This window comes from Bombus affinis, chromosome 9 (assembly GCF_024516045.1).
Source record: "Bombus affinis isolate iyBomAffi1 chromosome 9, iyBomAffi1.2, whole genome shotgun sequence".
Classification (NCBI taxonomy): domain Eukaryota; kingdom Metazoa; phylum Arthropoda; class Insecta; order Hymenoptera; family Apidae; genus Bombus; species Bombus affinis.
Window position 1 is genome coordinate 3,683,166 of NC_066352.1, and position 15,267 is coordinate 3,698,432.

The window sequence follows — 15,267 nt, forward strand, 5'->3', positions numbered from 1 at the left end:
GAGATTATATTTTATTATAAAATCAAGTAAAAGATTTTATTATTTTAATATCTAATAAGCATATTTGCAGCTAAATTTATTTACATTATATATTTACAATTATGTGACAAAATAAGATTTGTGTACTTAATTAAATAAGATAATATAATATAATTGAATATTAGAACATAAGGTATTTTATTCAGTTAAGGTAAGATATTGAACTAACCAATCAATAAAAAAGCAATAAATAAATAAGAAAATAAATAAAATCTGAGTGTCAGAATGTAAAATCCAGTTGCCTCTTTGTAAAATGATCTTAATATGAAACATGTCGTACACACAAATTGCACTTCCGAAAAATTGAGCTTTGCATTATTGATGATGGTGATATTCACTCCACTAGTCTGTTTGAAAAAAAGAAGAGATTTAATAATATATAATTGTATGGATGAAATTACAAAAATATAATTTAAATATACCTTGGTTTCTTTAGAAATTCATCATCCTGTGCTTTTTCATCTTCTTTCGACTGATCCATAAATAATGTACGATTCAACTAAAGATAATAATGATAGATTATGAAATAATTTTAAATGATTATTATTAGAAGGAATAACAAGCTTACATTTCTTTTATCTCTATTTTGACATTGGTCTTCCACACATTTACAATTATTGCCACATATAATTTTGTTTTTACGACAACGACAAATTCGTGTAGCACAACTCGTTTTACAATTGCATTTTGCATCGCCATCTGATGTCCGTTTCAATGAATTACGGTCAAGTGATGAAGATTTTGTTGTATCCTGAAAATAAAAATTATATTATTTAGAATTAATAATATAAAGAATATTGTTTTAAATATCAAAGATAATAAACTCTTAATTTCAATGAATTACCAAAAGATTCCGTATACGATTATAAAGTGGTGTTCGTGTCCAATCCGGATCTTTTTCAACATCATCTTCAATGGTACTATCATCTGTTTCAGATTGAATATCTTCAACCTGTACGTCTTTAATAGCTTTGGGTTTCACATTTTCCTTGTTCTGAATTTTACGTGGGAGCTGAAAAATTTACAAAACAATTTATAATATTTTAGTGGAGAATTAATTTTATCAATAATAAAATTAAGAGCGTATATTAACTGTGTGTTCTAGTTCTTCGCATTTTTGTTTGTAAAATTCCAATTTTTCTCTTAGTTTACTGTTATCTTCACTTTCGTATTCTTTAATATTATGTGTATCATTTAATGCAAGTTGTTTTGACATACGCCTTTCTTTCTCTCTGACCCGGTATTCGTTCAAACGTGCTTGCAACAGTTCATATTGTCCCTAAAATTACGCTTATTATTAGAAACATAATAATTTTAAATTAGTTTGTTGATATTGAACTTAAAAGAAACTTGTCTAATTTATGTAAACTTTTAAATAGTCTACAGTTTTCAAATATACAAACCTGAAGCTCATTGTATTCATATTCCTTTACACATTGCTTTCTTCTACTCTCTGTAACATGTTTAAATAATAGTTCAAGAGCAATTTTTGCTCCTTCCATTGTATGTACTTTTTGCCATCTTGTATGTGCTCTACTTTCTAAATAAATACATACGTATATAATTAATAGTTGAACAAAGGAACTTACTACATTAACACGTATATCGTACATTTAGCGAATGGAACATTTACCTTGATCAGATTCAACTATTTTTTGCTGGAGATCGGTAATTTGTGTATTACGTAAATCAAGGAATTCAGTAAGTTCAGCAATTTTGGTCCCATTTACATCATCATCGTTTTGAAATTTTTCTAACATGCACGCCAATGATGCTCTATCTTGCATTAATTTTTCGAGAGAATATTCTGCATCAATGGTGCTCACCGATATTTCTATTTCCTGAGTTAACCAATTTTGAATTTTATCGGTATTAGTATTCATCTTTTCTTTTCTCACTCTTTTCTGCAAATCTAAAGCTTCCTAAAAGTAAAGTAAAAGAAAATAATTAATAAAATTAAGTAAAATAAAATTAATTATTGTTTAATTAAAGCATTACAAACAAAAATCTTAATTCATTACCTTTAGTCTTTTATTAACAGCAAAAGCTTCTTCCATCTTTCTTTTGAAAACGGTTTCTTGTTTACTATGCCACAATTTTAAACGTGTCACTTCGTTCATTTGCTTTCTATTTTGATTTTTTAAACGGTTCAGTTCTTTTTCCTTTGATTCCTTCCATTTTGTAAATCTATCAGATTCATTGCGCATTTGTCTAATTAATTTTATTCTTGTTTGCTTTAACACGTGCATTTCGTTTGATAAATTCCTTATTTGTTGATCTTGCTTTTCTTTCGTTTTAACTATCCTATCTTGCTCTGATATCTTTCGCCTTAATTCTGTTATTTTTTTCTCTAATTCTTGTACCTTTTTACGTCTATTTTCTGCCAATCTTAAAACAAACAAAATAAATTAAAAAACTTGAAGAAATGAAGAAAAATTTTAAAAATAATAGTTATTGTCCTTAATGAAAATTCTTACTTTGACTTAGCATTATTTGCTTGTACATTCTGTAGAGCTTGCAGAAGTTCTTCCTTTTCTATCTGAAGTGTTTTTATCTCTTGCTCCATTTCCTGTATTTCTTTGGAATAATCAATTGTTAGAGATGAGCTTTTTAAAAGCTGATGTATAAGACTCTCCTTAATAGCAAGTTCTTTGTTGATATTTTGAACTTCGTCATTCCTCTTAGCTTGGAGCAAAGTATGTTCTTCCTGTTTTTCATGAAAATCATCTAAACTATCTGGAGAACATACTTCATCCATACACATCTGTTCTGGGTCGTCTTCAGAGTTTATTGTAAATGTGTTTGCATTATCAGACGATATTTTTATGAGTTCTTCGGATGTTTTCTTCTGATCGTTTTGAATATCTATTTATCATAAGTAAGGAAATATTTTTAGAAATCGTATATCAATAACTTTTCCTTATGTTACTTACCAAGAATTTTTAAATACAAAGCTTCCAGTCTTGAACGATGTTCATTATGTTTATTAGGATCTTTATCAAAATCATCTAAAAGTTTTTTAGATTCTTCTAATATCTTTATCATGTCAGTCTGAATTTTTTCTCTAGCTTGCTCAGCTAGTTCTGCCCTTTCGTACATAACTACAGCCTCAATTAAATTACTATTTAACTTTTCCGTTAAATCCCTTATTTTTTTTTGTAAACATTGGTTTTTTGTCTGGAGTTCCTGATGTTCCAGTGGACATGAGACCTTAATTTCATTGTCTACCAAAGCAAGTTTTAATTCTTGTACTAGTTTATTTAGACGATTTATTTCTGCAATTTGTGGATCTTGATTAACTACAGGTTTATTTTTTATTTTACATGCTCTATCTGCATATCTTAATGTGCTTAGAGTTTCATCCAAGTTATAATCTAAAAGTATTTTATATAAAATATAAGTTATTTTGAACATTAGTATTAAATACAAATATTTCAAATTTTATGACAATAATAACCTGCAGGACTAACGCATGCTATCATTAATGTTATGGAATTTCCACCAAGAGAATCTTGCAATAATCTTGTGAGTTTACTGTCTCTATAACCAACATATGCTGCAGGGCCACCCTCTCCTAATTGAGATATAACATTACCCAATGCTAACAAACCTCTATTTATATTAACTCCTTCTTTAAATCTTTCACCAGTTGCTTGTGTTTTTTTACTACGTTCAGATCCAGCTAAATCTACCAAATGAAACTTTGCAGTTGTTGCTGTATTGCTAGATTATATTAAAATAGAAAAGAACAAAATATTTAAATATATTATAAATAAATCTTATTTTGTAATTTCTAGATATATTGCTTACAGGTCATTCTTTTTATGTTGATATACACATAAAGTGTATATTGCATGACTTCTGCTACTTTGTGCATTCATTGCAGTAGCACCTGTAGCACGTCCTAAAGATCCTTGTGTCAAACAGTTTAATGCTTCTGTTGCAGTTTTAACTTCTTTTGCTACAAGTCCAGCAATCTTTATATTTTTACCATCATCTCTGATTTCAACAATAGACTGATTTCTTTGTTTATCAGTTAATAAATCGTATAATTGTTCTTGATAAAGTTCCATAAACGAAACTGTAACTTTAAAACTCCAATCTTCCTTTGATGAAATTATATCAAATATATCATTCACCGATCTAGGTATAATGCCCATGTCTTCCTCTTCAATGTAATTTGTACCCATTGAATGAGTTTTACCACTTCCCGTTTGACCATAAGCCAATATAGTGACATTATAGCCTGCAAAGAAGGTATATAAATACACTACTACATTAATTGCAAAAATAAAATACAATTACAGTATTTTGCAGAATTATGTTTTAATATAATTTTACCTTGAAAAATATTTTGTACCATACTTTTAACAGCCGTATTATAGAATTCCTCTTGAGTAGCATTAGGCGGAAATACGTAATTAAATGTAAAAGCTTTAGCTGTATTACATACAACAATTTGAGGTTCACCAGGAACAACATCTAAGCATGTTTGACATCCTCTTTCATTTTCACTTTTTATTAATGGACGAATGCGAACAGCAACTTTAACTGCATCTTCATTCATCTGGAATAAAATGTTTATCTTGTAATGTATATGTTTGTTTTAGAAAACTTATTAACTTTGATCAATCTATTGATGCATATTGTCCTTATGAATTTTGAGAAGACCTTTTTTAATTACTTTATTGTAATGTGTATGTATTATATGTGTTTTAGATGCATATATATTATTAGTTTTGTAAGTATAAGAAGTAGGAAAGATATATATGCGGTCCAACCAATACTACATGATAATGGTCATAGTATAGTGTAAATAAAAGTTCCTTTGTCTGAGGTTGATCTAAAAGTCATTGAAGAATCCTTTTCTCTAGATCCAACGTTAAACATTAAAACATGTTTACCCCACTATAAGTAAATAAAATAATGTACTAATTAAACTAATTGTATAATACTATATATACTAATTGCATTAGTATGAAATAAATTTCACTGTTCGAAATATTTTATCTCTGGAAGATGCATAATCCTGTTGAGACCTATGTTTCATAATTCTTGAAAGTCCACAATCCTATTAAAACCCACGTTTTGTAACCATTATTCTTTACAACCATATAAGCTTTACCAAAATATTCTAATAAATACTTATATCATTTCACTTAGAACATATTCATTTGTAACGATTACCTGATTTACCCCATAAACTTTAAACAAGACTTTGTTAAAAATGATCATAATTAATTACCTTTGAATCGTTCACCGTGAAACAGTGATGTCTTTATATAAATTATACCTTATTATACAGTAGCAATAATAACAAAAATTATTTTTTAATCACGGTGGATCGGAGATGAATATGCTGAATCAGTTAATTTTAAACTTGAACAGAGTCTGCTTGAAATCGAATTAACCGTTGACCGTTACCGATGTATTTGAAATTGTGCGGTTTCAAATAAAATATCCGATTCGCATGTAAGTTTCTTCGACTATAGTTTAATACTTCTAATTGGTCGACGGAATTTATGAACCCTGTTAAAATTAAGTATGGACAGATTTTTATTAATATGATGAAAGTTAAATGAATGTGTATAAAAAGCATAAATTAAGAACAGAAAAATAATTTCTTTTTTCGTTAAAACGTATTTTCTTATCCTTAGTATACCTAATTCTCATGCATGGGAAATGCATACTTGTAATACTGGCATTAAGGTTTTCAGTGTAAAATTTTCACGTATGTATTTAATAACATAATCATTACATGTTAAGCAATAAATAAAACGATTGCAGTAAGTATAATTTTATGTCATTCTATAATTACAACACATATATACGATACATATATTACTATATATATATACCTGATATATAATTAACATATGTGCCTACTTGAAAGAATTACGGTAGATTACAAATTCATATGTCAACTACTATAACATTTGATTTGTGATAAACTTTCGTACAAATTAAAATAATTTATGGCTATATATTTACAGTAAAAAGGGGCGCGGTCTTGATCATACAATTGGAAAACGACTACATTCAAAAATTGCTGATTGTTTATTTTTAAACCTATGGGAAAACTTGACATAAGTGATTTTTATAAAAAGTGAATAAAAGTGTGAATTATTATAAGAATTAGTGATAGGAATGAATGGTATCTGACTATATTATGTGACAAATTTTTTTTATAAAATCAATGTAGGATTGACGATATTTTTCTACTGTTTTTGGATGGCCTACAATATGGCTCTTAGGTCATTTTTACATATAGGTGATAGTACATATAAATGGTAAGATAGTTTTTTATATCTCAAATTTTTATGTTCATCAATGATTTCATATTACTTACTTATAATTATATATATTTTTTCAGTGTTTTTACTGCAATAAAGTTTAAACCTAAATTATATATAGTTAAAGGATATAAACAAATTAGAAATTTTCATAAGTTTAGAGGTAAAACAAAACTATCACAATCATCAAATTCACTATCAGAAGAGTTACTTAAAAAGCAATCAGAATATTTTCCCAATTTATGGAAACCATTTACCTTTACTATCATAGTAAGAGATTGTTAAGATATTAAATTTTATTTCAATTTATACTAAGTTAATTTAAACATAATCCATTGTTTTAATGTTATAAGTTTTCTTGTGTTTAATTCAGTTTAGTGCAACAACATTTATTGCGGCTGCCATTTGGGAATATGAACGTGTCAGAGATAAAACCTATAGGATAATCAGAAGTTACAAACAATGGGGAATACATGTTTGTATATTGAGATTCAAATATAGATTTATTAAAATATTTTTACATATTACTTTATTTAGCGAACAGGATGGAGACATACAATGGAAAATTGGTGGAAAAACTTATCAGAAGGAGAAAGAATATTTATTCCTATATGTTTCTTAAATGTGTTGGTATTTTTGTCATGGCATATACCAGCATTTCGATCGACAATGTATCGATATTTTTCATGCACTCCTACCACTAGTGAGTAATACATATCTTTAAAAATATTTATTATAATGTAGGTATATATAAGAGTATTAAATTCTATACTATTAATCAAGGTAGATGTTGGCCAATGTTGTTTGTAACATTTTCCCATTGTTCTCTTCTTCATTTAATAGTCAACATGTATGTATTATATGGTTTCTCTAAAATTGCTGTGGCTCAATTGGGTAGAGAACAATTTTTGGCACTTTATTTAATTAGTGGAGTAGTATCTAGTTTTTCAAGTTATTTATATAAAGCTGTTGTTGGAATAAGAGATCCTTCTTTGGGAGCTGTGAGTATTGATTAAAATTTAATATAAATATGATTTTAAATGTAACAATATTCATACTAATAATTGCAACATAGTCAGGAGCAATAATGGGTGTCTTTGGATTTGTATGTACTCAGTTTCCAAATGCATACCTATCTATTATTTTTCTTCCAATGTTCAAATTTACAGCGAATACGGTATATATAATTTCATTTTAACTACATAAAGTTTGAGTTTTATATGTGAATTAGATTATATATCTTTTACTAAAAATATCTATGTGATCAGGTCATGAAAGCTGTAATGGGTTTGGATACTTTGGGATGCCTTATGCGTTGGCAACGTTTTGATCATGCAGCACATTTGGGTGGAGCATTATTTGGAATGTAAGCCCTTGTACAAAATTTATAAAAATTTATATATTTTCTTATATTCTTATATATTCTTTGTTATAGATTTTGGCAAATGTGGGGTAGTGCCAATATATGGCAAAAACGTGAACCAGTATTAGTATTTTGGCATCAAATCCGTGAACCACCTAGATCTAATTAATACCTCCTTGTTATAAAATTGATACTAATACATATTATATATTTGTAATATTACGAAAAATTTTGAAAGTTAGAAGTGGAATTATATAAGAAAGAAAATACATTTATTTTGTTCTTTATAATTTATGATAAAATTATTAAAAATTTTATAGTAATGAAGAAGACACACAATTTGGGATACACGGGCTTGGGATGGATTGGCAAAATTTGGGTGGAACAGGTGAGATCTCGATTTATTAGATTTCGATATTACTCAAGATTCCGAGAGTCATTTAAAATCGATTCGGTAATAATTAATCAGGAATGATACTATCCTTTCCTAATAAGTAGATCTTGGTTTCCTGAACAGATTGCATCTGAGTTCATGCTTACATATAGGATGTTCCGTTTAAATGAGAACAGTGGAATACCTCATAAGGGATTGAAGTTATTAAAAAAATGTTTTAACAAAAGTTTGTTTGATTCGAAAGGGAACGTCATATGGTACAAATTATTTTTTTACGGGTCGAATAGTGGGAAGTTTTTAAGATCATCATTTTTCTAAATAGGGTCATATTTTTTTTTAATAGGGAATCACCCGATCTCACCTGAATTTTTTTGATTCGTACGAAAGCTTGGGTTCCCAAGTCTCGGAAGGATTCCACATACTACATACACAGAATAAAAATAAATAATTATTATATTTTGCATATGCATAATTTATATAATTAAATATATCTCTTTTGAGCTATTATTATTATTATTATTATTATCATTATTGTAACGTTTATTTTTATTTATGATTTACTTTTCGATAACAAACATATTAAAAAAAAAAAAAAAAAAAAAAAATAAGTACATATATTAAATTAAGATTTAAGATATTTTACATGATGTTTAATATGATCTTCTATGAATGTAGATATAAAAAAGTAACTATGATCATAGCTTTCTTGAAATCTAAGAACTAGAGATAATCCAGCATCTTTTGCAGCTGATAGTAAATTTTCTGGTAGTAATTGTCCATTTTTCAAGAACGTATCTTCTTTTCCCTAAAATTATATACTCATTTATTACAAAACTTTATTTCATAATATAATATGATAGTATAATACCTGGTCAATCAAAATATCTAAAGGAGGTCCATTGTACTTTTTAACTAATTCTGTAGCATCCCATTCTCTCCATGCAGCATTAGTTTCTGTTCCACCCAAATAACCAGAGAATGCCTTTTTCCCCCATGGACATGAAATTGGATTACTTATAGGTGCAAAAGCAGATACTGTTTTGTATAAACCAGGATTTTTTAAAGCACATATTAAAGCTCCATGTCCACCCATACTATAGAATTTATAATAAAATTATATGCAAAGATTCTCATTATTAAAAACTAATGAATAGATCAACTTAGAAACTAAGTAATCCAATTATTAAATAATTAATGGTTGTCCCACTGTTTACCTATGACCCATTATGGATTGTTTGTCTGGTAAAACAGGAAATTTTTCATTAATCAAAGCTGGTAGTTCCTTAGTAACATAGCTATACATTCTGTAATGTTTTTTCCACGGCGTCTTTACTGCATCAACGTAAAAACCAGCACCAGTTCCAAAATCCCAATCATCATCTTCTCCAGGTATATTAAGATTGCGAGGGCTAGTATCAGGTGCAACTAAGATTACTCCTTGTTCAGAAGCATATTTTTGTGCACCTGCTTTCTGAACAAAATTAGCTTCTGTACATGTCAAGCCAGATAACCAATAAATGACGGGTACAGGTCCTTCTTCCACTTGCGGTGGAAGGAAGATTCCAAAATTCATTTTACATCCCAATTCATAGCTGCATTATAAAAAAATTGGTTAAATTTTACTCCAAGAGACTAAAAATTATTGACTTTTTTTCTGCAATTTTGTAGTTTCCGACGTATAGAATAAGAAAACACGCGTTTTAAGGCGAGGAATCAACTATTTCAAAAGTTATTACTATGTGAAATTGAGCATTTTTAGAATATTTTACACGTTAAATAATCTTGCGTTTTAATAATTTTGATATAAAAAATATATTATACAGTACCTTTCGTGCGAATAGACTTTCTGCCATCCGCTGAAAACTTTGTTGCTAGAAACTTCGGTAATATCTGGCATCTGGAAACATTTTTCCATGTTAGAACTAATTAAATTTTTACATTTTAACTACTTTTAAATATATTTCAATAATTTTGTTTGAACATCGTTATTTCATTCATTATCAGAAGGTTATGTAGGGTTAATAAAAAATTGAAATCATTTGGCACATTTGAAATCTTATATTATTTGAAATAAAAAGGAAAAAAGAAAGGTTTATTTTATTAAACTAATTGTTTTTTTTTATTCTTCCTTAATTTTGTAATATATTTAAAATATAAAGTAGGTATTATTGTGATTATCATACCTTTTATTATAATGCGAAAAATTACGTACAATATCTGTGATTTGCCACGGACTTTGAATAGTTATGAGTTATAAAACTCTTAATATAATAAAATTATCAGTTATACATAATCAACATGATGCATGCGTAATCAAATAAATTGATAACAGTTTTGGGAAACACTCGTAAATGCTGAATCTATAGTATAAGTTATGTATACTTCATTGTGATGAAAGAAAGTAATGTAACCTAAAAGTAATTAGTCCGTATCTTAATATATATTAAATGGGTTCCATATTTCTAAAAGTCCCGTTTTTGGTGATAAATCATTTTTCATTAACATTTTTAATTATCTTTTAAATATTGCTTAAAATTCTTATTTTACATGCTATTCTTGGTAAATATATATAATAAGAAATAAGTTAATATACAATGTTTAAAAAATTATATTAAAAAGTTTTTTTCATTGATTGTACTTGTATGGAAGCTTCTACAGATAATTGTTTCTGCTTTATATTCTTCCTTGATGTACTTTGTATTGGAACAACTGAAATATAATAATTTTGGATGACTGATAAATGTTTATAATTTAAATTATTATATATGCTTTTATGGACATACTTTCAAATTGTGGTTCTATATTGATGACATTTCTACTACTTCCCTTAGATGATCCATAGACACTTTCTCTATTTGTACTTTTTGGTAAACATTCTGATAAGTTTGTATTACTATGAGAATGATTGGATCCTGGCGATTGGCCAAATAAATTTGTAGGTAACTCTATATTCTGTGATGCTAATAATTTTTTAATGTAAGGCTCAACTTCTATATGGTGAACTGTAAATTCTGCAATATCTTGCAAAGCAATGGAATTTTGTTCTTGCAGTTCACGTAATTCTATCTCTTTCTATTGAATGTAAATTAAGATAAGTTTATATAATATATTTTATAATTACTATAAAACACATTATGTAGTTTACAAACCTGTTGTATGAGCACGGTTTTGTCTCCTGTACTTTCATACAATCGTTGAATACTTTTGTGGACATTCTGTAAACTTTTATCAGCTCTTGATATTTTTTCTTTTTGTTCATAAATGTGATGTTTCAAGTCAGTTAAATATTGATTTTTATTTTCTTTGCATTCTTGAGTTTCCTCTATATTTTCCAGAATTTTCACATAGTCATTTTGTATTTTCTATTAAAATCATTTTATTTTATGATTAGATATACTTTTTATTTTTTAAGATTATGTTCAACTAAGTACATTGTGGAATACCTGCATATTTTCAGTTAAACACTGTAATTCTTCCTTTTTCTGCTTCAAATGTTGTTCTGCATTCTGCAGTTCTTCATCCAATTTTTTATGTTCTTCTATCTCCGGTTTATTTTGATCATCTGTTGTTAAGGATACCTTATATTTGTCATTACAAACATTTATTACTCGTAATGTATTTTCCATGGCTTGTATTTCATCTTCAGTTTTTCTTATTGTTTCATCTAATTGATCACCCTGTTCTTGTAAAAGATATCTTTCTTGTGCACTTTGAATCTTCATATGAGTAGTACTCATTGGAGTTCCATCAGGATTAGTACCTAACAATGCTATGTAATTGTCATACCTTGCCTGTAATTGCTTTATTCGTATTTTTCTCTCAACAATAGCACTTCTTAATTCTGAACATTCACCATCTGCAATTCTTTTTTGTACAATTAGAGATTCCTTCTGTACAACAATTTCTGCTTTTCGTTCCCGCATTGCCTAAATAATATTATCAAAATTTTATATGTTACTTTGATATTTTAAATTGCTAATTATTTAATATTTTTATTAATGTTAAAAGTATTATTCTATGAAAAACGTACTGCTTCCAATTCAAGTCTATATCTTTCCAAATCATAAACATTTTCTCCTATATTACACATCATTTTCTCCATTTGAGATACTCTAAGTCGTAGCATACTTTCTTCTACTTGTTTCTCCTCATAACAATTTTGAGCAGCTTTTAATTGTTTTTCTCCTGCATTCATTAGAAGAACAAGATCTTGTTTTTTATTTTGTAAATATTCTAATTCATTGTTATCTTGTGCTATACTATTTGAAATTTTCCTCATATTATCCTATACAAGAAGCAAATAGGTTCAGTGTATTATTTAATAAATAAGTTATTTTGAAACAACTTACTTCTAAAGTGGCAATCTGTTTTTGCAATAACTTAGACACTTTTATTTTTTCATCTAAAGTATTTTGAAGATCTTCAATCTTTTTTTGTTTTTTCTCAACTTCAGACTTGTTATATTCAAGCCCTTTTAATCTGTTCAATTTCATCTCATATTTTCGCACTTCGAATTCTGCTTGGTATGATACTTCCTTTTTATCCTCTAAAATATGTTCTTCTTTGGTATGTAATTTGTCTAAATATTCACATTTTTTAGATTCCTTTTCATATTCCATCTTTAAAACTTTATTCTCATTTTGTAAGTCTTTTATTTGATTCATTACACGTAAATTTGCCATTTGTAATCGATTCATTTCTTTAGTCATTTTGGTCTTTTTTTTCTCTTGCTCCTATATTGTTTCATAATATATTGTTTTATTTTATATAACAACAATTATTTAGCAATAAATACCTCTATCATCTCTTCTAGTTCTTTTGCCTTTTCTTCAATGTCTACTTTTTGATTGGTAATGTCTTGCAATTTTGCAGTTAAATCTATTACTTGTTTATCTATTTTCTCTATTTTTGCATTTTTAATTTGAATTTGTGATTCCTTATGTTTTATGTCAGCTCTTACTTGCTGCACACGTTGTGTCAACTCTTTCACAATACCTTTTTGTATAACAAGCTAAAATTTTAAAATAGAGAAAGATTTTAAGAAGGAGGACTTTAGAAGTACTTTAACTTGATCGATTCTTACTTGATTTTCGTATGAAGTAATCATTTCTTTCATGTTGCCCTGTTCTTCCTTCATTGTAGTAAGCTCCTTTTCTAATTTTTTAATTGAATCTTGAACTTGCTTATTATTCTCAATTTGCTCCATCAAGAATTTTTCTGATTCTTGAAGTACTTTTTTTTTATCTTGAGAAATTTCGTACAATGCTTCGGTTTCCTTGTCAAATAATTTATTATAATTACTATATTACTTACAATTAGTATAGTTAAAATTTAATTGAAGCTAATAAGTATAATAAATAACAAGAAATATTTAAATTTTACTAAAACTATTGTTTAATATAAGGACATAATGAAATGTTTAGTTATACTTGAATGACTTTCTTGATATCATTATTTCTTTGTTGTAACATGATTACGCTTTCTTTCCATTGATTAAACATTTGCCGGTATTCTATCAATGCTTGATTATACAATGCAGATGTTCGACTAAGTATAATCTCCACTTCCCGCGCTTCATTAGTTGTTTTAATAATCGAATCACGATATGTTTGCAATTCTTTGCTAAGTTTCTGTCTTTTTAATTCCAGTTCCTAAATAACAGAAAAATTAAATAAATACAATGAAATCTTTGTATGTATATTACACTAGTGCTTTATTTTTAAATTTGTTTACTTTTCTTTTACCTTATATTCTTTTAAGTCTTCTTTCATATATTGTGCTATTAATTCATTATTATTTTCATTTTCATTTAATATTTCCTCCATTTCTCGTAGATTTTTTTCATCATATTTTAGTGTATTTTTCGACATTTCTATTTTCTTCATCATCTTTTGTAATTCTTTTTCAGTGTTTGTTACCATCTCATTTACTTCTTGCCATTCTTTTTGAAAACGTCGCGCCTCTTGGCGAAGGCTCGTTTCAGTGTTACAACTCAATCGGTAATGATGGTCTTCAGTTTTAAGTTGCGCCGAATGAGCGATTAAAAGTTTTTGATTTATATTCTGCTCTGTTATTAAATTGTTAATATGCTTTTTCATCATCTTAATTCGTTCCTCCGTTGATTCGAGTTTCGTACTTAAATTTTCCTTTAGTTTCATTTTCCTTTCAATCTTTTAATAAAAAATTATGTATAAATATTATGAAAAATTAAATAAAGTAAATATAGCATACGTAGAAAATAATAGAATAAGTAATATTTCAAGCTATTACTTACATTACTTATATATTTCTATAAATAAATAATAGTACCAAACTAATTATTTATTATAATAAATATTTATTCATACTACTGTGCAAAAATTTACAGTGCCTAAAACTGAAGCGTGCAACAGAACAGACAAAAGAATTTATACATAATGTGCAAAACACGAGTGAAATTAGTATAGCATAAATGATTGTATTACTTCTTCTTCTAATCGTTTATTTTCTTCATTTGCTACCGGTATTCGAAATCCATCATTCCACCCTAACTCAGTCAAAACTGCATCGATGTTATTATTCATAGCCATATTTAGTTTTGATTCTTCGTTTAAACAATGTTCTAAAAGATAAATTGACGCACGTTTCAAAGATTTAATGTATAGAAAAAGCGTTTATAGTATGCCGTCATGGTAACCATGTTTTGTCGATAACAGTAGTGCGTAAATTATAGCAAATTTTTTATTTATTTTATGACCATTTTTCAGTCTTGTTGCAAAAATATGTATGCTGGTTTACGAATTATTACAATAAATGCATATATCTTTCCTAATATGAAATTTGTATGGAATTCGAGTTCGAATTTATTTTTTCTCCTAGATTACATATTTATTTTCAAGAGATCGCGTTTTCAAGGGTTATTTACTACCAGAGAGGAAATTGTCTTTCTGCTACTATCTGCCTTTATTATGCCCAGCCAGAGAAAAAATTCCTCTCTGCTCCAATGTAAGATATTCCCTGTGCTGAATTTATATCTTATACCAGCTTATACTATATAGCATACGGCTAAATAAATAGCTCTTGATACTTGCTAGGGAAAACTTTCCGAAAATTGAGCTGTGAAAAATCAACATGGAAGACAATAAAGTTCTTGTTCTTGCGAGACAGATATAGATGAGTAGAGTGTTTCTGTCTTTATC

At 27.7% G+C, this 15,267-nt stretch overlaps 4 protein-coding genes across 12 annotated transcripts; 1 reads left to right on the top strand and 3 right to left on the bottom strand.

Annotated features, from left to right (window-relative positions):
- Positions 1-150: 150 nt before the first annotated feature.
- LOC126920040 (chromosome-associated kinesin KIF4) lies at positions 151-5,441 on the bottom strand. 3 transcript variants are annotated; one of them, XM_050729909.1, is made up of 14 exons: positions 5,285-5,441; positions 4,381-4,606; positions 3,850-4,285; positions 3,497-3,762; positions 2,973-3,413; positions 2,517-2,904; positions 2,061-2,427; positions 1,673-1,961; positions 1,443-1,579; positions 1,133-1,318; positions 884-1,051; positions 608-790; positions 462-538; positions 151-386 (listed from the first exon to the last, which is right to left on the bottom strand). In XM_050729909.1, exons 2-14 carry the CDS (start codon positions 4,604-4,606, stop codon positions 374-376), a joined length of 3,177 nt encoding a protein of 1,058 aa, XP_050585866.1. In that variant the 5' UTR covers positions 5,285-5,441; the 3' UTR covers positions 151-373. The 3 variants fall into 3 exon arrangements, with proteins under 3 accessions (XP_050585866.1, XP_050585868.1, XP_050585867.1); XM_050729911.1 differs by lacking the exon at positions 5,285-5,441 and adding an exon at positions 5,227-5,247; XM_050729910.1 differs by lacking the exon at positions 5,285-5,441 and adding an exon at positions 4,724-4,740.
- Positions 5,442-5,682: 241 nt separating this feature from the next.
- On the top strand, positions 5,683-7,985 carry LOC126920050 (presenilins-associated rhomboid-like protein, mitochondrial). 7 transcript variants are annotated; one of them, XM_050729937.1, is made up of 10 exons: positions 5,684-5,825; positions 6,033-6,145; positions 6,242-6,329; positions 6,413-6,602; positions 6,706-6,807; positions 6,870-7,035; positions 7,116-7,333; positions 7,408-7,509; positions 7,601-7,698; positions 7,768-7,985. In XM_050729937.1, exons 3-10 carry the CDS (start codon positions 6,271-6,273, stop codon positions 7,862-7,864), a joined length of 1,032 nt encoding a protein of 343 aa, XP_050585894.1. In that variant the 5' UTR covers positions 5,684-5,825; positions 6,033-6,145; positions 6,242-6,270; the 3' UTR covers positions 7,865-7,985. The 7 variants fall into 7 exon arrangements, with proteins under 7 accessions (XP_050585897.1, XP_050585894.1, XP_050585891.1 ...); XM_050729939.1 differs by lacking the exon at positions 5,684-5,825 and adding an exon at positions 5,843-5,939; XM_050729940.1 differs by having other exon boundaries at positions 5,683-5,825; positions 6,033-6,329; positions 6,686-6,807.
- Positions 7,986-8,524: 539 nt separating this feature from the next.
- On the bottom strand, positions 8,525-10,442 carry LOC126920052 (S-formylglutathione hydrolase). Its single transcript, XM_050729943.1, has 5 exons — positions 10,273-10,442; positions 9,916-9,986; positions 9,304-9,681; positions 8,958-9,183; positions 8,525-8,894 (listed from the first exon to the last, which is right to left on the bottom strand). Exons 2-5 carry the CDS (start codon positions 9,984-9,986, stop codon positions 8,712-8,714), a joined length of 858 nt encoding a protein of 285 aa, XP_050585900.1. The 5' UTR covers positions 10,273-10,442; the 3' UTR covers positions 8,525-8,711.
- Positions 10,333-15,239, bottom strand: LOC126920042 (coiled-coil domain-containing protein 39-like). Its single transcript, XM_050729919.1, has 11 exons — positions 14,554-15,239; positions 13,834-14,259; positions 13,519-13,740; positions 13,173-13,364; positions 12,885-13,100; positions 12,439-12,822; positions 12,120-12,374; positions 11,533-12,015; positions 11,239-11,451; positions 10,873-11,161; positions 10,333-10,798 (listed from the first exon to the last, which is right to left on the bottom strand). The coding sequence occupies exons 1-11, from the start codon at positions 14,656-14,658 to the stop codon at positions 10,701-10,703; spliced, it is 2,883 nt and encodes a 960-aa protein (XP_050585876.1). The 5' UTR covers positions 14,659-15,239; the 3' UTR covers positions 10,333-10,700.
- Positions 15,240-15,267: the final 28 nt, after the last annotated feature.

What these genes read in the sequence shown, in the direction of transcription:
- LOC126920050 (XM_050729934.1), top strand. Translation starts at nt 6,271, where the DNA reads ATGGCCTACAATATGGCTCTTAGGTCATTTTTACATATAGGTGATAGT. An exon ending in TTCATGCACTCCTACCACTA is followed by an intron (nt 7,036 to 7,115) that starts GTGAGTAATACA and finishes CTATTAATCAAG; the next exon opens with GTAGATGTTGGCCAATGTTG. An exon ending in TCAAATTTACAGCGAATACG is followed by an intron (nt 7,510 to 7,600) that starts GTATATATAATT and finishes CTATGTGATCAG; the next exon opens with GTCATGAAAGCTGTAATGGG.
- LOC126920040 (XM_050729909.1), bottom strand. Translation starts at nt 4,606, where the DNA reads ATGAATGAAGATGCAGTTAAAGTTGCTGTTCGCATTCGTCCATTAATA. An exon ending in GCAAATAATGCTAAGTCAAA is followed by an intron (nt 2,428 to 2,516) that starts GTAAGAATTTTC and finishes GTTTGTTTTAAG; the next exon opens with ATTGGCAGAAAATAGACGTA. An exon ending in AAAATAGAGATAAAAGAAAT is followed by an intron (nt 539 to 607) that starts GTAAGCTTGTTA and finishes TATTATCTTTAG; the next exon opens with TTGAATCGTACATTATTTAT.
- LOC126920042 (XM_050729919.1), bottom strand. Translation starts at nt 14,658, where the DNA reads ATGGCTATGAATAATAACATCGATGCAGTTTTGACTGAGTTAGGGTGG. An exon ending in AACAGATTGCCACTTTAGAA is followed by an intron (nt 12,375 to 12,438) that starts GTAAGTTGTTTC and finishes CTTCTTGTATAG; the next exon opens with GATAATATGAGGAAAATTTC. An exon ending in AAACCGTGCTCATACAACAG is followed by an intron (nt 11,162 to 11,238) that starts GTTTGTAAACTA and finishes TACATTCAATAG; the next exon opens with AAAGAGATAGAATTACGTGA.
- LOC126920052 (XM_050729943.1), bottom strand. Translation starts at nt 9,986, where the DNA reads ATGCCAGATATTACCGAAGTTTCTAGCAACAAAGTTTTCAGCGGATGG. An exon ending in AAAGTCTATTCGCACGAAAG is followed by an intron (nt 9,682 to 9,915) that starts GTACTGTATAAT and finishes TTTATAATGCAG; the next exon opens with CTATGAATTGGGATGTAAAA. An exon ending in CAATCCATAATGGGTCATAG is followed by an intron (nt 9,184 to 9,303) that starts GTAAACAGTGGG and finishes TAAATTCTATAG; the next exon opens with TATGGGTGGACATGGAGCTT.